The 24,679-nt window shown below is 42.3% G+C and overlaps 1 protein-coding gene across 9 annotated transcripts in view; it reads left to right on the plus strand.

The window, feature by feature from the left end:
* The window catches only part of PHACTR1 (phosphatase and actin regulator 1), a 308,828-nt gene that overhangs the window by 244,257 nt on the left and 39,892 nt on the right, over nt 1-24,679 (plus strand). For all 9 annotated transcript variants that reach the window (XR_012833947.1, XM_075745038.1, XM_075745034.1 and 6 more), the window contains 3 exons: nt 5,529-5,859; nt 13,396-13,604; nt 15,148-15,304. Coding sequence is in view for 8 of the 9 variants with exons in the window: in XM_075745038.1 (XP_075601153.1) it covers nt 5,529-5,859; nt 13,396-13,604; nt 15,148-15,304 (697 nt within the window). In the remaining variant the exon portion in view is untranslated. The remainder of the gene's footprint in view (nt 1-5,528; nt 5,860-13,395; nt 13,605-15,147; nt 15,305-24,679) is intronic.

Genomic DNA, 24,679 nt, shown 5'->3' on the forward strand with positions numbered 1-24,679 from the left:
CCATAAGCTTCCTTCTCTGTGACATTACCTCCTGCTGCCTGCTCTGGCAGGCTACATTCATGAAGACAGGCTACCTTCTCGTGGGGGCTATGGACAATTCTCTTTTCACTATGCGCTTGAGGGAGAAGCAGCAGAGCAAAAGCAGCTCTCCTTCACCAGCACTCCCAGGCTCTCCTGAGAAAGTGGACCTTGATGCAGTTGCTCTGTCCACACTTCCTCTGCCTGCCGCTACCTGGAGGGGAGTACCTAGCACGTATGGGCAGCAGGAAATCTTCTGGTCTTTTAAACCTTCTTCAGGGTGCTGCACGGGATTTCATGCAGAGCTGTACTTTTCAAACTTTAGACTAAGCATGCTTTGCTTGTGTTCTCCAAATTCAACTTGAACCTTGGATGCATACATAGCGCAGAAGAACAAAGCAAAGAATTTCAGTCTCAAATTTTCCCTGAAGACATGGCTGCAGATCTTGCTGTAGTCAGCAGGAGATGCATGGCAGATCTTTCAGAATAGTTTTTAACTTTTCTTTATGAATCTGCTCAAAAAACTCACTGAAAGAAGAAAAGAGACTCCCATGGTTCAGACTCAAGTGATTCCCAGAACGAAGACCTGAAAAAGTGAAAGCTCCTTGTCCAGATGCTACCAGCAAATATCAAGCACATCACCTCATTTCCACTATGGAGTTCCCTCAACAGGCCATGCTGGTTTTTTCACCTTTTTTTTTTTGTACATTACTTTAAAGAATTAATTACTTGGATGGAATTTAAAGAGTAACTTGTTTACTTTATGACGAGTTGTATTACTTCTAGTTGTATATAGTACAACAAAGGTCATGGTATAAGGTCATTCAGGTGGGAAGGAACCTCAGGAAGTCTCTAGTCCAACCTCCTGTTCAAAGCAGGGCCGGCTACGGGATCAGACCTCGTTGCTCAGGGCTTTGTCCAGCCAGGTCTTGAAAACCTCAAAGGATGCTAACTGCACAACCTGTCGGGGCAAACCTGTTCCACTGTTGGGCTCTTCTCATGGGGGAAAATGTTTTCCATATAGTCCAGTCCAGAACCTCTTTTGTCTCCTCCTCCCACCATGGAACAGCTATGAGGTGTGACTGCACCTTGTTAATAACCTCCTCACAGGTACTGGAGCGCTGCTGTTAGGTTCCCCCCTGCCCTGCAACCTATTTTTTCTCCAGGCTGAACAAGCCCCTGGTCCCTCAGATTCTCCTCACAGGTCAGGTGCTCCAGCCCTAAACCATCACAGTGGCCCTCTGCTCAACTCATTATAGGTTTTTGATGTCTTTTCCTGTCTTTGACACAGTAATGTAGATACAGTCCAAGAAGTGCTGAGTAGAAGCTGAATAATCCCTTGATCTCCTGGCTGTGCTTCTACTCATACAACCCAGGTGGCTGTTGGCCTTCCTTGCTGTCAGGGTACATTGCTGGCTCCTGTTTGGCATCACAAGGAGTCAAGAAAGAGCTTTTCCCCCACTGGCAGGATAGCAAACACAGCCAGCTCTGCCACAAGCCCAGGATTCCCAGGCATGCCCTCTTACTCTATGCAGTAGTTGTGCTGGGGGAGGATTTTAGTGAGCTTTTCTAGCAGCCATGCTGGAGCACTATTTGCTGCCATACATCCAGAACTTCCTAGCACTCCATGTGCAACAGGTGTATCTGCAACATGTGCTGACCAACACCAACTCTCCAGCCTTGTTCAGTAGCTGGGAAGCATCAGACTTGGTGTAGTTAGTGCACAGCTTCAGTGTACCACAAACACATCAGAAGAACCATACATGGACAGACCTTTTGGGCAGTGAATAAAAGTATATTCATCTCCTGAAAACCCCAAGAGGAAATGCAGCAACTACAGGTATTAGCAAAGTGATCTATATGGAAGGGGTAAGGGCCGACCTGTTTGTCATAGCTCTGATGTGCAACGAATATTGTGGCATTGACAACTGTCTTTGAAGTAATTTATTGTCATCAGCAGTGGGAAAGTTTCTATGTCTAACATCTCTTTCATTAATTCTGGCACAGTTATTACTTAACAATGCACAGTGCTGAGTGGTCACAACCCCGTTGGGAACCAACATCTTGCAAAATTGCTCATTATTCTCTTGAGCATGAAGAACCTGAGCCAAAAGAGATTAATCAGACTTGCACACCTGGCTTCACGCAGTTTGCTTCTCTTCTGTCACGTGAGTGCTTTGCGCAATGATTTAAGGCATTGGTAATGTTCCACTGAGAAGACACTTCTCACAGACTCCTTGTTCATATTATTTCCACTGTCAAGTTCCTTGTTCATCTACAGATGTCCACGTCTGATGGATATTCCATGCTGGAGACAATAACTGTTTCCACCCCTGGTTCATACATCACCTGCCTTGTGAAATTAAAACAAACAGAGGAATGAACTGTAAAATGCAGTCATCTCACTCTTATACGCAGGGACTCCAGTTCTCTCGTTTACTCCAGATGATGGTAGCGCAGCTTCCAACAGTGTGCCTGGAGCCCATGGATTTGAGCAAGGCCTCATTTGTTCAGCACACTCACTGATCTGACCACACAGTAAAACTTGCAGTACAAGGTCTCCGTTACTGATGTCGGTGAAGATATACTGCTAGGTTTCTGAGCAAATGGATTGAACTCTCCTCCCATTGCAGTCATTCTCCTTTTAGCCATTTTTTTTTTTTAACAGACAAGTAGAAGTCTCACAAAGGTGAAGGCCAGACAGGTAGATTTAATGCCTCTGGTTCATTTTCAAGGTTCTATTTAGGTATTATGGTCATATTGAGACAGGCTCAAGAACTTGGGTGAAACACAGGCAGTCTGAATAAAGCCTTATGTTAAAAATGATGGACAAGATTTTTGATATGTGTCCAGATACCACTGAAAACATGTTGATGTGAAGGATTTATTTAAATTTAAGTGGAAACTAAAGGTCCATACCTTTGTTGTGAAGAGTGGAAACCAGAGTATGCAGATCTGATTCATGATGGAGTATGTGGTTACTTGGGATAATGAAACTAGACTTGTTCTCTCATGCAACTCCAAAGTTGCAGTGCCTCTGTACAACTCTACAAGATGAATGCCTGCATGAGAAAGGAAAATAAATTTTCACTATATTTTAGAACAAAGATGGAAGGATTCCAGTTTGCTGTATACCTGAACCATTTGGCACTCACTCCCAACATACAATATTGCTCTAATCTTCAGGATCACAGAAGGCAGCAAATCCAATTGATACTTCCAGTTGTTCTTTTGTCGGAAGCAAGAGATGCCTGCATTTGGGATGTCTCTGAATTCACCATTAAGGATCATCGCATCATACACAGAGTGGTGGGGCACAGGCACTGCGAGATGAAGACATTAATTGAGATACAGCAGAAAAGGATCTAAAATCAATAATCAAGCCTGCACTTTTCAAAATGGAAGGCAGATCTCAGTGTAGTCTTTGTAATTCAGGACCAGGTCCAGAAGTGAAATTGCGTGGAGCCCAAATGTATGAAAACACTTTGTTACTACAAATCCCATAGGAACCTTATTGTCAGGGCTCTATATAATTTAGTCTTTACTCTTTATTATTTACCTTTTATTGAAGATGGTGTGTTCTTTTATGCAGGATACAAAGAAGAAATATATACAAATAACATGTATGTAAGAAAAACACAGTAACTTGGAGACCTTTGTGTGCTTGAATAGAAAATCCTAAAAGTATTTTTTTTTCTACTGTACAGAAGCCAGTCTACTTTAGAGGAGAGGACAGTGCCCTGTAGTTTGGCAATCCCATGAGTTAGATTTCAGCTTTGGTGGAGCCCTCAGAAAAATTTTTGCTTTCCAGAGACATGTCAAGTGGATATGATATTGCATTAAAAGCCAAAAGACTTGAGTTCTTCTCTCTCCATGCCTCTATTTCATCTTTGCGCACTCTTTGCCTCTCCTATGTCTTTAACCTATAAGCTCTTTGAAGAACGGGAAGACTTGCTGTCAGTGTGTTGTTCCTAGCATAGTAAAAAACACTAGTATCAAGTGGATACTGTGGATGCAATGAAGCTACGACTAGCACTAAAAAAAGCCTAATGTTATATCTGAGCTTGACCCAATGCATACTCTTTTTCCACATTACTGTCCTTAATCATTTTCAAGAAGTTTTAGTGCTTGGAAGTCCTAGTATCGACCTCGTGCACCCTGGCTAGTAGATATGGATACTAATACAGGCAATACCCAGAATAGGCCAGGAGGGAGGAGGGAATAAAGGGGGGCAAGGAGAAGGATAGTTAATGCTAAAAAGAACCATCTGGAAAAGGACTTCAGAAATCTGATATCGCTGAGGAGGGTGATGACCTTTGAAACCTGGAGGGCAACATCTCACTCCCAAGCTTTCTCAGGTCAAAAGAAGATTCTAAACCTTCAGTTCCTTTACCATGTTACAGCAAGAAGAGTGAGCTGAAGCAACAGAAGGTCAAAGAGCATGCAAGCCTTACCCACAGAGCTGCATTGCAGAGCCAAATGTCTGTTTTATTCCAGGCTGGAAAGGGCATGGCCTTCCTTCTGAACACAAACTCACAGTTGCAGCTCACAGCATATATATTTGCTTTCGTTTTTGCTCTTAGCATATGTGGTGGCCATTTCCTACACCCATCTTGGGAACTACAAGCCTTCCCATTAACTTCTTCTCCCTTCTGAAAACATTTCATGGTGCAACTCCAAAAATCTGCATCGTGCAGTTGAGTCCGGGCAGAGATTTGCTTGTGGACCTTTCATTGATTTCCCAGTCTTTGCCTGGCAGGTCAACTGTGTGATTCAAGGAACATGCCTAGAGTTAAAAAGGTTAAAATTCAGTGCATAAGCCCAGAGACAAGTGCCTGCCTAGTCTTCTGTAAAAGAATACATTAATCCTAACAATCTTCTGCCCTTTATCATTTTCTCCTCCCATACCCTTCGTTTTTCCAGACCACTCCTGTTTAGTATTCAAGCCCTATTTCTTTTCTCTCTTGCCCTGTAATGTAATTTTTAACACCAGATGTTTTGCACATTACAAAGCTGTAAGAAATGTGACTTGTAGTAATTGCACTGCAGTGGCTGAGAAGGATCAGGAGTCCCTGAGCTTTTGCTCCAGCAGTGATGGTGGTGAGTCATCTTGTAACTTCAGACACCGAATCGCTCTCCCCCTCTTTGCGTGCCTGTTGAGCGGGAGACATCGCGCTTACCTCACAGGGCTGTGTTGGAGGATTAAGGCTATTTAAAGCATCAAAATGCACCACAAGCCTTGTTAAGCGTTGCTTAACATGTTTATTAAGGGGCATGCACAGCCCTGGGATGTTTTTTTGTGACACTCGGAAATGCTGCAAAACAACAGTATTTTTTCTGAAGACAGTGCTGAGCGCACGCTATGCAGGATTGGCTGTCGCAGCAGGGAAGGGGTGCACACTCCCATGTTGACTAGCAACCTCAGTACCTGCTCGCTGCATGCAGATACTCTGAGCTCCATCTTACTGACATGAGAATTAACACTAGGGCCTCTCTTTCTTCTGTTTTAGATCCTGGCGCTCCTGTGAAACTGCCTTGTATGCCAGTTAAACTGTCACCTCCACTACCTCCAAAGAAAGTCATGATTTGCATGCCTTTAGGGGGGCCAGACCTCTCTCTCTCATCCTATTCCACGCAGAAGAGCTCCCAGCAGCCTTTGACCCAGCACCATCACACTGTCCTGCCATCCCAGTTAGCAGCTCACCAGCACCAGCTCCAGTACGGCAGCCACAGCCAGCACCTGCCTTCTGGGTCCAGCACGTTGCCCATTCACCCTTCAGGGTGCCGGATGATAGAGGAACTGAACAAAACGCTAGCCATGACCATGCAAAGGCTAGAAAGGTAATTAAAATTACATGTTGATGTGGATTGTTTCCTGCTAACCTCAGTATCCATATCACCACTTGAGTTATGTTGCTAGTACTTGAATGAGGTCTCCCCTCTGGGGGTTTGACAACTTCAGGGCAGTCACTGCTGGAGAAAGAGAGATGGGGAAAGAGCCTTTCCAGGCTTGTTTGACAAGTTTGTGGCAAAAAGGAGAAAAAGACCAAATTTCCTGAACCCTGTTGTCCTGTGCAAGGAGCTAAATAATACAGCCAGTGGAGAAGATGTTAATAGGACATGTCTGGATTGCAGTATATACTGCAGAGTGCATAACTCTAAAGCTCTGGTTATATGGAGGATTAAAAAAAAAAAAGAGAGGAAGTGGAAGATTAAAAAACGACCAATAAAAGCCAAATGTGCCACTCAGCCAGGACATCTGATTAGTATTACCAGTTAGCTCAAAATAACCAGAGGACATCCTAGAAGTCACTCAAAGGCATTTTAATAGAGTATTTCAAATAATTTAAATTAAATTATACATTTGATCTTAAAATAAGTATTTAACCCATTCCACAGCAGCTACCTTAGCCATTTGCATCTAGAGGAAGGTGGTACCATTGATCAGAAGAGTCTTACCAACCTTGGGGCTGTTTTTTATTACTGTCACTTGTGGCTATCTCTGAACGCTGCTTCAAATAGTCCAAGTGAAGCATGTTGTATAAATGCAAGCTGTCCTCATAGACTGCAAGATCAGCAAGCTTTGGAATATTTATTTCGTCTTGTAGAGGAAAATTGAGCAAGTCCCAGAATAGGGAAGGTAGTCCAAAAAATGACATGTTCTATTTAGTACCAAGGGCAGCTTTGCAGCCAGCTTGTTCTAGGAGCATCAGATCATCCTTCTCTTAGACAGGAAGTCAAAATATTTGGTCTAATAGACAAAATGCCTAATGATTTGCCCCAACACCTCTTTGTGATAATGTTACCTTCATTATAGTGCATAGTTAAAAATAATTTGATTAGGGATGGCAGATTCTCCTTACTGCATGGAAAACAGTCAGGCGACCAGAGGCTGTCCCACACTGCCTGCTTATTTTAGCACCAGGATAGCAAGACCTCTGTGATTATATCAGATGTTTCTGCAGCATAGGATAAATCTCTGCTGGGGGAAAACTGTTAGGGCTATGAGGGAGGTTCCTCTTCCCATCAGTAAAAGGGCTGTAGCAATAGCATTGGAAAAAACATCCACATTCTCCTTTGTGCCCAGTGACTACCCAGTTACCTCTCACACTGCCAGCAGAGCTGGTCAAATGCATCTGCACCACTCCAAAGGTTGGTGCACTGAGCGCGGAGGGCAGCTGGTGTCTCCCAAAGGCTCCTTTGGGGCTGCACTGCCCATGCTGTCCCCAGCAAAGGTCGGATGTCTTACTGTCTGGCTCACACTGCGTGCAGAAGGCGCTTTGTTATCCTGAGCCCGGTGACATCTCTCAGAGTGTGACCATTGTAGCATTTGTTGCCCCACAGCAACGAATGCTCCAATTTCTAGGCATCCATCGTGTTTATGTCTACAAATACGTTTAACTGATTTAAAGAAGGTGATGCTCTTTGGTTTTAACTATTAGTTTGAAGCTGAAGCTCTGCTGCTTGTTAAAAACTGAGTAAGCAAGGATTCCTTTCCCGATATGAAGCAAATGCTTTGTAGAAGAAAATAAGAAAAGGTCGTGGCCCTGATATTTCCTATTTTAAATTAAAATGAATCCTAGTTCATGATATTGCAGCCGGTTGATTTTTCATCACCTTTTTGTGTTGATTAACTATTATTTCAATGGTGACATAAAGTATTGAGTACTTCAGTTATTCTCCTCAACAAAACAAATCAATAACGGTTGTAATCACAAGAGAGAAAATAGGTGATGACTGGTTCCTCTGCAACAGCAATTATTATTTTCATTGTATTTATGGGTAAAAGGGTCTGTGGAGCTGACACTTGCTGTTAAGTTCTTAAAGTGCTTTTTCATGCCACATTGGGATCTTAGTAAATTTGCTAACTTTTCTTGAAAATTTGTGCAGATTTTTAAAGTATATGTTTTTAACTGAGGAGAGGATTATTTGCACCAAATATTGCTATTTTCTAGTATTTTCTGCAGTAATTCTTTTCCCATAATTGTATAAAACCTGGATTAAACCCAGCGGAAATCATACCGCAGCATTTGTCAGTGGACACTTCAGCCCAGAAGTCTTGAAGGCTTTTTCAGGCTGCACAGATCCTAGATCTGCTTTCCTCTATTTAAAATTTGGTAGTGTGCTCACATCCGTTGCACGCATAGGATATGCAGTGAGATCCTGAGCTTTACTGTCCCTTCCAGGATAACATGCTACTGCGTCACTGTTGTTGGGTCAATAATCTTGCAGAGATGAGAGAGCCTGACAAGTCTCTGAGGCACCTTCAGGGGAAGTTAATTGGCAGCATTTATTTTTGCTGATCTCAGTCTTTAGCTTGAAAGAATCCTACAACATTATAGAATAATTCCCAGGATGTTGCAGTAATGATGCTGCCAAGTCTGGTAATTTGGGGGATTAGTTAGAGTAGTATTTTGTTGTTAATAGGGGAGGATCACGTAGACAAGTGCAGATCAGTATTCTGCTCTAAATTTTGTCGTCTTTTTCCTTTAGGAGATTTTTTTTTCTTCCCTGTGTCTAGTTTCTTTGCCTCTAGTGCAGTGGAAGCTCCTCAGGTCTGTTAAACTCCATTGATACTCACTGAATCTGTAACCAGTTGGTATCAATTCCACATTTTGCCCAGTAAACTTTTCTTAGACCTCACAACTCTTCTCTCCACCAGGACTGTGAGTGTGGACAGGAACAAAGAATGAAAGACTAAAACATCCCCTTCCTCTAGCAATCTGGATTTTTTGCTTTCAGAGATGAGGTCTCTAGAGCGCAGATAGTCTAACAGTATCTGAAGACTGATACTCAAAATCAGTGCTTTGCCAGTGAGCCAGAAGCTTGCCAGAGAAAAATGAGCAGTCCCTCTGTACCAGCCTGAAAGCCAGAAGTTATTTTGCTGTCATTGACCTTGAGAAAGCTACAAAGCTGCTCCACCTCTATTTTCCCCTCTGCAGGAGTGGTTGCGAGTTACTGCCTCACCTAGACCTAGTGCATATTAATAAGTCGATGTCTTAAGGTACATTAAAAGCGTGTAATAGCTATTCAAGTCCCAGTTGTTCCTATGACTTAAAATGGCAGTTAATTCCTGGATTTTTTTTATTCAGTTTTATTACAGACATCATAGAACATTAAGTTCATTTGCACACTTAACGCTTTTGATTGCAAACATTTTCTGGTACTCGTAACATCTATTCATAACCTATTCTCAGAAGGGCAATCTGTCCCATGTCATAGTATGACTATTATGACATGTCATTTGTGCTGCCAGTTTGCCTCTATTTTCCCTGATAAATTACCAGCTTTATGATAGATTAAGTTGAAACAGAGAAGAGTGTAATTTCCATGTAACCTTTTTTCTGCAACCTCTGTTGCCATTTTGTGCCCTACTGCAAACAACTTTCCCCTTCAGCCCAAAGGGTATGTGTCAAGCATAAGTAAAACTCTAGATTCGGGCATCATTTGTTACCGTTTCAGAATGCATTTTAGGAGTTGGTGAAAATCTGATAACCCCTGCCACCAAAATCCACAGAAGGTTTCATCCTCCTGACTGAATTGAATTCAAAAGACCTTGCACAAAAAGCAGCGTGTCACGAACAGCAGCAAAGAAAGCTTTAGAAACCCGTCTGTGCCACTGGAGTGTATCTTTAATTTTGACTTAGAGAGGCAGCTTCTTGATCTGAAATGGCCTTATTTTCTGCCTTGCCCATATAGTTCTCGGTCTGTCTGGAAAGACGACAATTAATTTCAATTACTCTGTGGGCTCCTGTACACTTGCAACTGAATCAAGGCCTCAGTTTGTTCAACCTATGTACTAAAGAGCTGTTAAGTGGCAATATCTCACCCTGAGCTAGAATTGCATCTGTGGCAGAGCAGTGACAAATTGCTGTGTCCAAAAAGACAGTATGTGAGACCAGTTCCTCGGGGACACCCAGTTCAGCTTCAGACTGTAGATTTATGAAATGAAATGCATTCGGCATTCTTGCCAGTGTCTTGTAAATCTTAAAAAACATATTTGAGTCAGAAAACATTTATCTTCCATAAAACTTGTCAAGAGAATTGCTTTTTGTCTAAACTCTAGCATTGCCTAAGGATAGAACACTTAATATTTATAGCTCTGCCTTCTCTCTCTGTCTCTCACACATATGCCTGTATTGTAGAAATGTATATACAATGGTTTGAAGTTTTGGCAGGTTTTTGTTTTAACTGATAAGTACAGAAGAGTGTACTGTGGATCTGAAAACATGCTGATGAAAAAGTAACTCTTTATTCCAAAATCAAAGAGCCTGGGATGACAGATGAGAAGTGTGTGGTTTTTTTCCCCACCAGATTTTACAGGAGGGATTTCACTTTTTTTTTTTTTTTTTTTATTTTGTCTGTACCATGAGTCACTCATATGCTTATATTCTAATTTTTCATTAAAATATTTTATCACTAGAAACATGGTAGGCTATAATGGTGTAACTGTTTTGCTGTTTTGATTACGTAAAGATAATGCAACAGCAATTGCAAGTGCTTGTACTAGTCGGCTATGAATTATTCAAATCTATGTGTTAAGATACATTTATCTTCTTAAAACAAGTACTTGCTTAGCTGTAGCTTTGTTCTCTAATTTTGTTGCAAAACACGAAGCTGATTTAAAATGGACTGTTTGAAACAATAGTGTGCTTTTTGGTAAATAATGCTAAAAAATTTTGTGGTGTAGACCACCTGACCATTTGGGGGTTTTGCTAATGACCCAGAGGAATTTATACACAATGGAAATATCCAGTGACCTTGACTTGTCTTTCTTAAGTATACTGCAATACTGCATGTATTTCACAAGTGCTTTGCTGAGACAGCTGACTTAGTCAACACGCCGTGGAAAAGGCTGATTTTAATCAAGAAGAACACAAAACACCAAGATAAATGAGGGGCTTAAAATAGGAAGTAGTATTATCAAGAAAGTGGATGATTCAGAAAAACTACAATGAGATGAGAAGCCGCCTATTTCTAGATCAGTAGTTCAAGTAAAGGTCTGGCATGGTAATTTGTAAATCTTGTTGCCATCCGATACCTGCTTGGTAACCTAAACTGGTGAACCACTTCTTTGATATCTGCTACCCTATGGGCACGCCTGTGAGGATGCGTCTGTAACCTACATACATCCTTCACAGAGCAGGGAAGCATCAAATGGTCCTCGATGCTGAACTACTTTGTGCTCCTTTCATTTGTACTTCCAGAAGGGACTTAGTGAACTTGTACTTACTCTCGGAGTATGTATTGTTTTAAAATTAAATAATGGTCCAGTGACTGTGTTCACCATTGGAGGTTTTTTTTTTTTTTTTTTTTTTAAGCAATGTTAACAGAATTTCACAGCATTTTAGTTTCTCTTGGAAATTTAATTCCAGGTTTTTTAATTTCCTAGCTTTCCTCTTAAAAAGAGTTACACAAAAAACAGGTTACAGAGAAAACAGATTTTAAAAATGAACTTAATATAATTAAGATTATTAAAGCTTATCAAGAAATTAAAAGTTAGTTGAAAGTTTTTAAATACTGCAGTGCATTTATGTGTTATTAGGAGAATTCAGCTGGTGAATTCTAAAACTACTTCCAGGATAAAAAAAAATTTGCGTCAAACTCATTGAAGTCTAATACAAAAATTCACAAGCCAGTTCTTCATGAATCTTTCACACTTTGTGGTCCAAAACATAAACTACACTAAGGAAATGGAGTGCCTCTCTTCAAGGCATCTCATTGTTGGTTAGTCTGCAATAGTAAATGTTGCAATTAACAAAATTATTTCCTTGAAGAAGGAGAAATGTTTCAAGTTGACTGAGTAGAAAATCATTTAAAGAGAAGAATACAACATTTTTTCAAGATGGAGAATGCATCTGGTATTCTGAACAGGCTAAAATATTCAAGGGAATTGAGGTTACTCAGCACTCAGTAAGGTCAGACTCAAATTTGCGTGCATCAAGTACAACTTGGCCAGCACATCTGGTTTCACACTTATGTTCTTGTGGAAAGTAAAATGGGAGTTTGGCATAGAAAGAGTGTCGGACAGAAAAATGTTTCCCACCTTTTACTCAGCTGTTGCCTCTGCTGGACCTTAAGAGAGAGCGGGTGCTGCTGACTCAAAAATAAACCTAAGCAGCCATCATTTTTGCCTGCCAGTCTCTCATTTCATATTGGAAAAGCAACGTGAGCTATTAGATAAAAATGGGTTGAGAAACTTGGTTCTGTTCCTGACTTTTCCTTTCACCTTTTGTTTGACTTTGATCTTCACCTTCTGATGTTCCTGTTTCCCTATTTGTATTGGATATTACGTAAAATTTCTTCACCAAAAGGGTTGTGAAGCACTGGAACAGACTGCCCAGGGGAGTGGTTGAGTCACCATCCCTGGAGGTATTTAAAAGACCTGTAGACATGGTGCTTAGGGACATGGTTAAGGGTGGACTTGGCAGTGTTAGGTTAACGGTGGGACTCGATCTTAAAGGTCTTTTCCACCCTAAACGATTCTATGATTCTGCGGTTGATATGTTTCTTGGTAAAGGGCTTTGAAATCAACACATAAACAGAGCTAGATGGTAGCAGTACTGATGACAGGTCTGAACCTAGTGAGCTGCGGGAAATGTTCAATCATGATTTCTGTGACAAAAGAAATATGATGTTAGCTCCAATTCAGATTGATCTCCAGCACCTGGCTGGAGTGAGGACCCAGGCCAGGAGAAGAGATATTGTCACTGCAGCACCCACAACACATATCTGTGCCATTAACAAACAAACCACCTGGGCTTTAGCTCCCTCCCTCGTTACTCTCACCAGCTCCCAAAGTCTCTTTTCTCCAAGCCCAGCTTCACATGCTCAGTCTCCCGCGCTTCAGACAGTCGTGGCCTTCCTTCCCCTCAAGTCAATCAACACTTTGCCCTAGGAGTGCAAGTCATGGTTTCCCTCTGCCTTTCTACAATCCTCTTCGATCCATATCTTGCCTTCCACCCACTCTCTTACTCCACCTTTTGCATTCAGGTGACACATTTTCTCCGTACTGCCTGCACGCCACTGGAGAGGTGACACAGACACCGGGCTGAAGACATGCTTATCACTCTTGAGTAGCTGGTCCAATTCCCACTAAGCTTGAGACTGTATTTGCTTTCGTTCTCAGTCCTGGCTGCCAATATTTCTGCCTGTGTGCTGTCCTACCTCTCCTTAACAAGTGTTGTACCTTAAATCTAATGTATACTCAGTTTATAGCCATTAGATATCTTGCTGGTCACGAAGATCTTTCTGTCCTTGTTTCTTCTCAAAAAGGGATGAAAAACCGCTACTTCCCAAAGTACAGTGAGAGAAGCAAGTCAGTCTTCCATTGAGCTATTTCCTTTAGTTTATTTATTTGTTTTTCTTTCCCAACAGCTCTGGTTTACACACAGGTGACAGTGTTACAAAAACAGGACCTGTGGGCCTTCCAGACATGAGACAAGTGCCAACTGTTGTGATCGAATGCGATGACAATAAAGAAAATGTGCCTCATGAAACTGACTATGAAGATTCTTCCTGCCTCTACACAAGACAGGAAGAGGAGGAAGAGGAAGATGAAGATGAGGATAACTCATTATTTACAAGTAAGACTCATTCCATTTTTTTCCTTCTAGTTCATTTATTTTTCCCTCTGAACTCTCAGTACACAAGGGAAACACAAGGCCTGTGGATTTTCTTTCTTTTCCGTGGCTTTTGCATCTTTCAGGGCTTGCCTACATGGGGACGCTTGGTAAATTAATCCAAAGTAACAAGTAGTATAAATTTATAGAGATTTCCCTAGTCCACACAAAACCCTGTCTGGGTAGCTCTCAGCTAGAATTCAAATGACTGGGTTTTGGCTTATATTAGTTCACTTCCAAATTGACTTTTGGATTCACTTTCCCAAGTGTCTGAGGTGTAGAGAAGCCCTGTCTTTGGCTTAATTCAAGATCAGCTCAATAGAGTTACTTCAGGAGGATGAAATAAGTGCCACTGAGAGAGAATCAGAGCTTTTATATGTAGTAAGTATTAAATCATGTCAGAATCGTAAGTCTGCACATACTTTGAAAGGGGTCATGATCAGAGAATCGGGCTCAGATAAGAAAAGAAGAGGTTAATTGATAGCCATATTGCAATTACAGTCTGGAAAGGGACCTGTGGCCCCTTCCTGACCTGTCTGAGAAACCCATCTCCTGCCTCAGTGTGGCATCACCGGACTCTCCCATGAAGACAAGATACCTTACTTTGTGTATGACAACTGCTTGTCATCCTGCAACTCGAGCTGAAGTTCCAGGCCTTTGGATTTCTTTTCTTCAGAAAACTGGGAGCAGAACAAACAAATGACACCCTTTTTAAAATACACACAAAAAAAGATTCTAAACCAGGCGTAATTCATCTCCTCAGAATCCTCCCTTACCCTGCAAGTGAAATTAAGCAGTCTTCGCTCGTAAATTAAGAAACAGAGCAGAACTGCACTATCTTGCACTCCCCTGCCAAAGCCCAAAACCTCTCATGGGTTCGCGTCTCTCTGTCTGCTTGCGTTTGTCTTGCCTGCTGAAACTGCTTTGGATGCAAACCTGGGAAAGCAAGCTTGAGCCGTGAAAGGCCACTGGTTTTCACCGTGTCTTTGCCACTGTCAGTGCCTGAGAAGCGGTGTCAATTAATGTACATAGAGATCTGTGCTGCTTCTGATTGACTTTTGATTCCTTCTAGTGCTAGCTTGGATGTCTTGATATTACATTGCAAGAGAGAGAAATACCTCTCTCTTTCCACATGCTGTAGCTCTGCTGCCTGCCCAGATTCTGAGGTTGAATTATTCATTCCATTACGTGGTTCAGAAACACTGTGCTAGAGAAAGCTACAGATGCTACTAGCAATTCTGAAACAACCCCTACTTCTCCACTCCCCTCTATGGAGCAGAATTTTAATTTCTTTTTCCTGTATACCTACCAAATTCAGCTTTTCCTTATTATGATATGAATTGAAGTTAATTGAGCACATGAAGTTAATTGACACCCCTTTTCCCACAGTCCATACCGGTGTAAATGACACCCTAGTATCCTCTCTTGGCTAGTACTTCTTTGCCTGCTGCATGCTGTAATGAAATGATGACACCTCCTTTGGCAGAGCCTCTCCTCTCTCCCACAGGCTCCCTGGCAATGAAAGTCTGCAGGAAGGACTCTTTAGCAATCAAACTAAGCAACAGGCCTTCCAAGCGAGAACTGGAGGAAAAGAATATCCTCCCCATGCAGACTGATGAAGAGAGGCTCGAACTTAGGCAGCAGATTGGGACAAAGTTAACAAGGTAGGAGAGAAACATTTTTCTAACTCTTGCTTTCGGAAATATGTGGTGGGATGTAGGTTTTTATCCTTAGTCAGTAAACATTTGAGATCTGTTTGTTCACAATGGTCAAGAGGAAAAACCATGGGGGGGAAAAAAAAGACTAAACATTATTTCTGCTCCCATATAATTTCCCATACAATGCCCCATTTCATTTTCCTGGTGTATCCTATGGGATCTTTGGTTGTGTTAACTATCAGCATGAACTATGTGGATTTGGTGCTTTCAGTGCACCACTAGGAAAAGTTTAGCTTTGGTAACATTTTGAAATGTAGCTGCAGGTGCCATTCAGTAAGCTATTAGTTTGGCCAAAGGGCAGAGGCGTATCTTTCTCTTCTGACTGTCTCCCGTGAGTAGCCGAGTCTTTCCCTGATCAGAATACTCACGTCCTTCAGTATCTGCTTTTCCTGGGTCAGGTTGGACAGATTCACCCTGTCTAGACTCTTCCTTCTTCATAAGAGTGTTACTCACCAGCTGTTCTGGTTTTCTGTATTGCGTGGGGGTAGAGAGGGGTGGCCATTAAATGTGGAACATTTCTGTCAAGAATTAGTAAACTGAGGTCAGGTGGAAAGGTCTCCTATGCTCCAGCTATGATTTCTGTAATCAATTTAAGACCAGCCACTTGTTGAGAATTTTCTTGTGGGTTTTCTTGGTTTTTTTTTTTTTGTCAGGGAGGGATAAGGGGAAAATACAGCTACCATGTTGTGGGGACAGGCAAAATAGGAGCTCCTGGTAAACACCTCTTTCAGCATTTTATCTACTTTTTTTTTCATGGCCTCGTTTATCACATCTTTGGAATAAACTGACCACATCTTTCTAGTTTGTCTTTGAAAGTCTTTGGGCTGGGTCATGCTTAGACTACTCCAAGACTGGTCTAATTCTTCAGCATGCTTGTTGAAGGGCCTCATCAGTAATGCTCAAAGTATGCGAGCTGGCTGCAGTGTTGCTGGTGCTGTGATTTTTCAGTCCAGTCTTTATTCAGCCTAATACCTTGTTAGACTGCAGCCGCCCATGGTGCTCTAGGTCCCAAAGAGCCGTGCATGATAGCAGGATCCCAGAGCTTATATGATTTATTTTGAACCCTTTTGAAGCATGCAAACAGTTGAAATTTTTGCCTCTTAGAAGTATCTTGCTGTACGCTGCTTGACCTTGCAATGACACTGAACAGCTTTTCCACTGTGTTGCCCATTTGCCTAAATTACTTAGGTCTCTCAGAAGTTTTACAGCTCTGTCTGATTAAGGTAAATAGTGTCATTTGCAAACATTGACTCTGCACAGCTCACTGTGCCCCAGGTGTTTTTTGTTATAAATATTTTATATCTCACCTCTCCAAAACCTGCTTTTTTCCCCATTAAAGAATGTTTCTTCAGCATATCTCTTTTTAACAATGGAAACTAATTTTGGCAATACACAGAACCCTTCCTGTGTAAGCTCCATATTCTCACAATGACGGTTTTAGTTTGGTTTTTTTTGTTTCCCCAATTGTATCTCTGCTTATTCAGTCTGAGGTATAATGCTTGATCTTGTCTTCTAATATAGCTAGGACTTAGGGGCAATCACAAATAGTTCAAATAATTAAAATTGTGTATATATGAGCTCAAAAAATAGCTGAGCCACTGCTGTTCCAGTCCCGTTTTACACCAGTGCAACATCACTGGAACTGGTAGAACTTCACAAGCCTTATCTGGAATAATATAGTTGCCAGTCTGACCTTTTAATTACTAGTATTTACAACTTAGTATCTTATCCTTTTGAGTAGGTAAAAACAATCAAGAAATATGGGGAGAAAATAACTTTCTTCATCTCTAATATGCAAAAAGCCACAGACATTTCAGCAGCAAAAAGGAAGGTAGCTGTCTTACCAGTGCTTTGTATCTAAATGTCATGTATCTGTGTGCACAGACTGATGAATATTAGATTGAAACAGACAGAATATTTCAATTTGGACAGTATTTCTTTACTGTCCAGGCTTCATTACTGAATCCATCCTTTGCCATTGCTCAATAATTGTCACACAGTGATGCAAATGCCAAGCAAAATTAAAGTAGCAAAGCATTTATAGTCCTTAGAGAAAATGCTAGATGCAGACTATAATTGCAGCTGGCAATTTTGGACTTCAGAGGGATTTGTACTGTTCCACCAATGGTCCTCTATGGTTTAAAATAGCCAGCCAATGAAATCAGATCTGCTGCTTACACAAGTGAAAAATGCAGAATAAAAACTTCAGCAAATAGTTATTGTCTGTAATGGATCAATTAATTTTCACCAAGAGGCTGATTAGGATACTTCAGTATTTATGCATAATCCTCACAGTATTTAGTTTGGAAGAGCTCATTGGCTGCCACACTTGGCAGGTTAGAATTTAGTACTATAAAGAGAACATCCTTTTTAAAGATGCTTATAGCCAGGCATATTGAGAGATTGACCATTGACATATTGTGTGGGACCAAAATCATCCCAGGTGTAGTTCCTCCAGCCTTATTAGAGTTGCACGAGGAATCAATTTGGCTCAGAACTGTTTGTTCAGATCCTGTTTAAATGTAGCTTGGAACCTCTGAACCTCCAGTTAGTCCCAGAAAATTGTTATGACTTTATTATTGCATCCGCCAACTGGTAGAGAGCCTCCGGAGCAGACTTCACCATGTTGTCTGTTTCCCGCGCTGGGAGAGTAGCGCCTTGATTTACACCAGACCAGTCGTAAGGGTGAGACTGCGAAGACTCTATCTTATAGCAGGATCTGGCCCACTACATGCCTGAATATTAGCTCAGCCACCAGTCAAGTTAACACTTGTGCCTGTGATAGAAACACTTCACATGCATGTAGTGCTTCGCTGGTGCGTATCCTGTATCATGGCTCAGCACGTGTAGATCCAAGCAAAAATGGAGCTTTTTGCCCAAGATGGTAAAATAGATCCTAGCAAAGGCAGAAGAGCCCACATCTTGTGAATTCCAGCCACGTGAATAGGCCACTGCACCATAGGCTATTTCTAGGCAGTCTTTACTCAGCAGTTACAGCAACTAATTAGAAGACCTCCTCCTCTAACCAAACCAGAATGGACTACTCCAAAACATGATACCTACTATGAAGCAAGGATCAAAAATCATGGAATCATAGAATCATAGAATGGTTTGGGTTGGAAGGGACTTTAAATATCATCTAGTTCCAACCCCCCCTGCTGCGGGCAGGGACACCCTCCACTAGACCATGTTGCCCAAAGCCCCATCCAACCCGGTCTTAAACACTTCCAGGGAGGTGGCATCCACAACCTCTCTGGGCAATCTGTTCCAGTACCTCACCACTCTCACAGTAAAGAATTTCTTTGTGACATCTAACCTAAATCGACCCTCCTTCAGCTTGAACCCATTACCCCTTGTCCTGTCACTACGCTCCCTGATAAACAGTCCGTCACCATCTTTCCTGTAGGCCGCTTCAGGTACTGGTAAGCTGCAATTAGATCTCCCTGGAGCCTTCTTTTCTCCAGGCTGAACAGCCCCAACTCTCTCAGCCTGTCCTCATAGGAGAGGTGCTCCATCCCAAAATAATGAATTAAGATTCAGAACTTCCAGCTCATAACCACATGTGACTTGGGATTAGGAAATGGATGTTGGAGGCCATGTTCTTGGCTGCTACAACTCCATTAACTTCTACTCTGAAATGCAGACCTTCGTGCTAAGTAAATCTTTTAAGTGGGTATGGTTTGCTTTTTTTTTTCCCTGCCTGCTCAGCTTCTCCCAAACTCCTCCTCCATTTTATCACTCTGGTGCCTGCACAACTTCACAACTGCTCAAGAAGTGTGTATAAGTGACTATAAGAAAGAGAGAAGAAAACAGCAGGAAAAATAGGACTCTGAAAGTTAACAGGCAGAAGGAAAAGACAGACTTCTGCCTGTCTCTCTGGCTGTGTTGGACCTGCTGGGAAGCACTGGTCAGGTTATTAAGGTTACAACAGGGGGTGGGAGGACCTGGATTTAGCTTTCAGTGGCTATCAGGGTGAGAGGAGTGGGGCATATCTGGGCTATGACTGTGAAGCAAGGACTCCGACAGTCTCTGGATCTGAGCTTGGAGGTTCTCCCAGGGGCAATGGTAAAGGCATGGCCTGTCAGGAGCCCCTGGTGAGGAGAAGGGCCAGCACTGATGGGTGACACACAGCAGAGCCGCACCTCTCCCAGAGACTGCGGGACTATCCCCTGGTACTGAGATGGGTCATTCAGTGCCGGTCCTTGCACTTCTTTTTCACCAAGGAACCGTAATGGTGGTCATAAGAGACCACACAGACTTCCTCAACCAACATATTATTTAGTAAGCACAAAAGCCCTTTAGAGAAAATGTATCTATAGATTTCTGTATAGCTAGCTATATACTACACTAGGCTTTGCTGAGGGCTTTGCACTCTCTTGAACTGGGAAGACCTGTTTTCTTTGCGTGTCTTTCACAGTGTCTCCCTCATACCTTGAGACAGACTAGGACTGATCTGCCACACATCCTATGAGAGAGGCTTTCTAAAGCACTCAAGTCTTTTCTGAGTCTCTTAACCCCCCAACTCTAGCGGAGGTGCTCGTTAACAATTAGATACAGGAGTATTAAAGCCGAGAGTTTGGTCCTCTGCTTTTCAAGAATGCATGGCAGTGTCCTTATCTGTTTTCCCTGAATTGCTTCCATCCTGGCTTTTCCCACCTGCTGGAATAGGATGATCTAATCATACAAAAAAATCTGGTAATCCAGTATTATTATCATCATCATATTGCTAATAATGAATATTAAGGGAACTTCTTCATATTCACAATAGTATTACTGGTCAGCATCATGTCTATCTCATCAGGACACTCCTACCCACCTCAGGGCACAGGGCAGGCTGGCTGCAGGTCACACCAAGGCTGTCCCACAGGCGAGCAGTGCATGTCAGGGGACTGCTGCCCGTCACTGGCAGGTGCCACAGGTAACTGGATAAGATTTTGCAGCCCAATAGGATTTTGTGCTGTGCTGCTGCCAAAAGCTGTCAGTTGTAGGAGTCACGTTTAACCCAAGACCATGCCCGGTGTGAAAGCAAAAAAGAGAGGAGGTGGGGGAGCAGCCCTCTGCACATTAACTAAATAATTAAGCAGAAAATAATTAAATTAGAAATAAATATGGAAGAAAGTAACTTCTTGCAGCATCCGCACACTACTTTTTGCCTCTTTTGTGACTTTGAGTGATGAACGTCCCATTGCTCAACTGAATCCTGTGAGTGTGTCACTGCCTATGTTCTGCTGGCTTTAAAGCAGTGAATCAATGGCAAGCTCCTCTGTCAGATATACTGTAGTGCTCTGCATTTTTTTTTATAGCCCTAGATTTATTCACTACAGTACCTTATGGGGTGCTGTCCTTACACCGGCAAGTGGAAAATCTTGATTTGAAGCAAGATAAATAATTTATTACAAGTATCACGAAGCAAAGGATAGGAAGTTTGAAAATACATCACAGAGACACTGTCTGTGTGCGTATGGCTGTAAATATGTACACCTGAGATACGGACATGCACATCTGCTAGATGTGTTTATAGTCCCATTGATGCTTTGGAAATAGTACAGAGATGTCTGTGACTGAGAAATGTAGCAGGAAAAGTCATAAATCTTTGTTAGGGAGCAGCAGGTTTGACAGATGATGGTCACCTACTACCTCGATCAGAAAGGTAATCTACACTACGCATTCCCTGATCAATACTACCTCTTCCTCAGCCGTACTGAAAAATACTGCCTAGAAGCAGAAATCCTGTGATGAAATGAACTTGGTGAATTCCCACAAGTATAAAAAATTGCCATTGATTTTTATTGATTGTCATAAGGCTGCTGTGAGGTTTTTGGACTTGTTTACATCAGGTGCTAGTTGTCCATCTGTCCCTCTGAATGAGGGAGAGTGCTCAGGAGAAAGAGCAATCGAGTATGTTTGTAAACAGAAGGAGAGACATGAACCAGAAAGAAGAGTAGAAATCTGGACAATTTGGGAAAAGGATTGCATCTTCGGCATCGCCGTGAAGGTGACAGGGATATCACCAGTGCTGAGGAAGGGTCGGTCTGCAAGGCTTGCACAGTCATTAAAATGCACAGCAGTTCCTTCAGAGGCCTGAGGGGACTGAATGGTCCGAAGTGATTGTTTTCATTTACTAAAAAATTAGGCTGTAAGGAGATTCAGCTTTCAAAAACGGTTCATTATTTAAACAGTGTTGTGGTCCCATTGAGGGGAAGGTTCATTCACCCAGAGGACAGCAGCAAGATGGCCCCCGCCGAGCATGGCTGAATCTCCTCGTGGCTGTTCTCCATCCGGCGCTGTGGAGAGCATTTTGTGCTCTCACCATCTCCGAGTCATTTAGGGATAAAAAGAATGGCCAGACAGCAGTTTTAGGCTTTATTCACAGACCTCATTTTGTTGGGTAACGTGAAATAATTTCTTCCTAATTACCTCTGACGTCTGCAATTCTCGCACTTATTGTTAGCTTCCACTAATGAGAGAAAAGCAAGTGCCTAAAGCAAGAGCTCATCCCCAGCGGCAGCGCGCACGCACGCGCGCATGTGTGTGGAGCTTGCCTCTTTGCATGTCGGGTGCTGGGGATAAATCACACGGAAAATGGGATTGTGGTAAACAAGCTCATCTAAATCCTGGATTAGAGGGGGACGATGCGACAGCACTAGATGCATGAATGGGGGCGACTGAAAAAAAAAACGCAAAGGGCTGAGCCTGGGTTTTAGCTGCGATAGTAGCTAGGAAAAAGAGCATTTTTTTCCCTTTTAGTTTAGCTTGGTGAGGAAGCTGTACATTTGTGAGAAACCCCAAGGGAGCCATCTAAATTGCCCTTTGCATCAGGAGGAAGGCAGCAAAAGCAGGTGATTATCTATGGGCAACAAGCTGAAAACAAGTTATAATTACACATCTGGGCTCAACCACCAGGAATAAATACTCTGAGCAGAACTGATCTGGGTTCTGTGCAGGGGTAGAGATGGGAGATGGACTCTCAAGGCCCTTGTCAGCCCTCTTTTCTGTGATTGATGTCCTGGCAAGCTCTGTTGCGCTGAAAGGAAACGTGGCTTTGTAATTAAAATACTCTGGGAAGGCTGCATCTTCCACAGGCTTTCTGACCTCAGGCAAGCCACTGAAAGAAACATATGTGCACATATATGTGTATATATATGTTTAAGGTATGTTGGGGTCTCCAAATGTACATATGCGCTTATGAACTTTGGAAAATTCCACTAGTTGACAAACTCTCATTGACAGCAAAGTTTGTGTGCTTTTGAAAAACCATGCAAATACCAGGATCTCTTTAGACATCTAACTCTGTGTTTCAGTAGGACAAGGATCTTAATTTTTGAGCACGACTTGGACTTGTCTCCTTACGTTAGGAATTTTCATAGCTAACATCATTGTTCATCACAGTAAAAGACAAGCCCAACATCACGATTGATGCTATTACTATTGTTTTGATATGAGTTTCCACAACTAACAGCATGAATTTGCTTCATCTGAGTAATTTGCCATGGCAAAAGGTCAATGGAGCAGTCAAGGGAAATGGGAGGTGACAGTGGGTAATGTCACCGCAAAACACGTCACCTCTACATGCTCCCTCGTTTGTGGACAGTGTCCTTAACCTGTGATCTGGAGGGGCCCTGGCAGCGCGATCTCTCCTCTGTCACAGCTGCACCTTGGGATGGGATGAACCCCTGCCGCCACCAGTTTCACTCCACCGAGGCCAGCAGATGTTCTGCTGTGTATGAAAGCAAAGCCTCGCAGAGTGGATAGAGTCAGTCCTTGGGCAGATATCTCTCTCCATGTTAGAAGGTGGGGCTCCAAATGTGCAGAGACAATTTATTTATGTTACTATAAGGGAGGAGGAACATTGTGCTGAGGGGAGGAATGCTCTTAATGGTAGACAACAGGCAACAGGAAGCAGCATTTGAGGCCAAGGTCTCCCCAGAGGCACCCATGTGGGCACTGATGAAACGGAAAGTGTTTTGTCCATGTCAAAAGTTCATTTCAATTAGAGATGTCGCCAGCCCAGGAAGGTATTTGTTATTCCTGGGGTCTGTCACTGCTCCCATTGCCTGCTCTCATGCAAGCAGCGCAAGTCACTCCGCGCTGTCGTCGCAACATCTGTCTGTTTCTCCCATCCTTTCTCTGCAGAAGCCAAGGCGGAATACATTATGGGGTTACAATTTCCCCTTCGCACTTCCCATCCTCTTCAGCCCCCCTGACATAGTTGGTATTTGAGGTCTAACTCAGGCTGTCAACACAGCCCAGACAAATATATTTAGTCTACCTTAGTTTCCTTTGCCATTTCAGCGGGGTGTGGTATCCTTCCTTTTCTGCCCCAAATTGATTGCAGTGTTGCTTTTAGTTGTCAAACCACTGTCAGCTTTTACCTCGGAGGAAGCCACATTTCTCTGCTGGGCAAAATAGATCGTGGTGATATAATGCAAGCTTGTGGCAGTAATGAAATAACATATGTCGGTAATAGAAAGTGTCTTTTATTTCTCCAGTAAACAAGAGGCCGCGTGGAGTCCAGGCAGTACTCTCTTTTGAGTGAAAGAATGACAAATATTGGTAAAAACAGGTGAAACAAACACAAGCAAGGAAGTAGCTGATTCAAAATATTATATTCTGTCTTTAAAAGAAGAAAACAAAAGTGGTTTGTTTGGTTTTTTCTTTTGCTGGTTAATGCTGACAAATTTAAGGCAGCTCCATTAAGAACTAGCTCATAAATTTCCACCTTGAAAAAAATCTAACCATAAATCTTCAGGTTTTGTGTCTGCTGATTGTGGGGAGTTAAGCACAAGCACAACAGTTGCTCAGCTGGGATGACCTTGTAATTTCCGTAAAGGAAACAAATCAGAAGGCAGTACAAGTAGATAAAAGAAGCAGACTGGCAGGAATAAATTTCACTTTATAGGCTGATGATTGTAAAATGGAGAAATTGCTTTTTGAGCAAAATATTTAACTTCTCTCAGAAGTTACAGTTTGCATTTTCGCCCCCCCCCCCCCCTTTGGTGTATTATGACCTGTTTGGCAACACACGTGCAGGAGATTAACATAGGTAATCCTTGTAAAGGAGTCAAACACATAAAACCAATTTTTTATCCTGACTCCAATCAGCTTTTAAATATATGTGCTCTATATGTGCGCTGTGACTATTACTGAGAGCGCAAGCAGGACCGCTAGAGAAGTAAGTCTAACTTGTGTGCATGGTCATCTATCTATGTCTAGAAATGCAGGAGTTTCATATGCAGGTTATTGTATGTGAGTAAATAGAGGTGACTTTTTCAAGAGTTGGCCCTGTAGTAAATAGGATTTAATGTTTTCTATATTTGTTTT

The sequence above is a fragment of the Balearica regulorum genome, chromosome 2 (assembly GCF_011004875.1).
Source record: "Balearica regulorum gibbericeps isolate bBalReg1 chromosome 2, bBalReg1.pri, whole genome shotgun sequence".
Classification (NCBI taxonomy): domain Eukaryota; kingdom Metazoa; phylum Chordata; class Aves; order Gruiformes; family Gruidae; genus Balearica; species Balearica regulorum.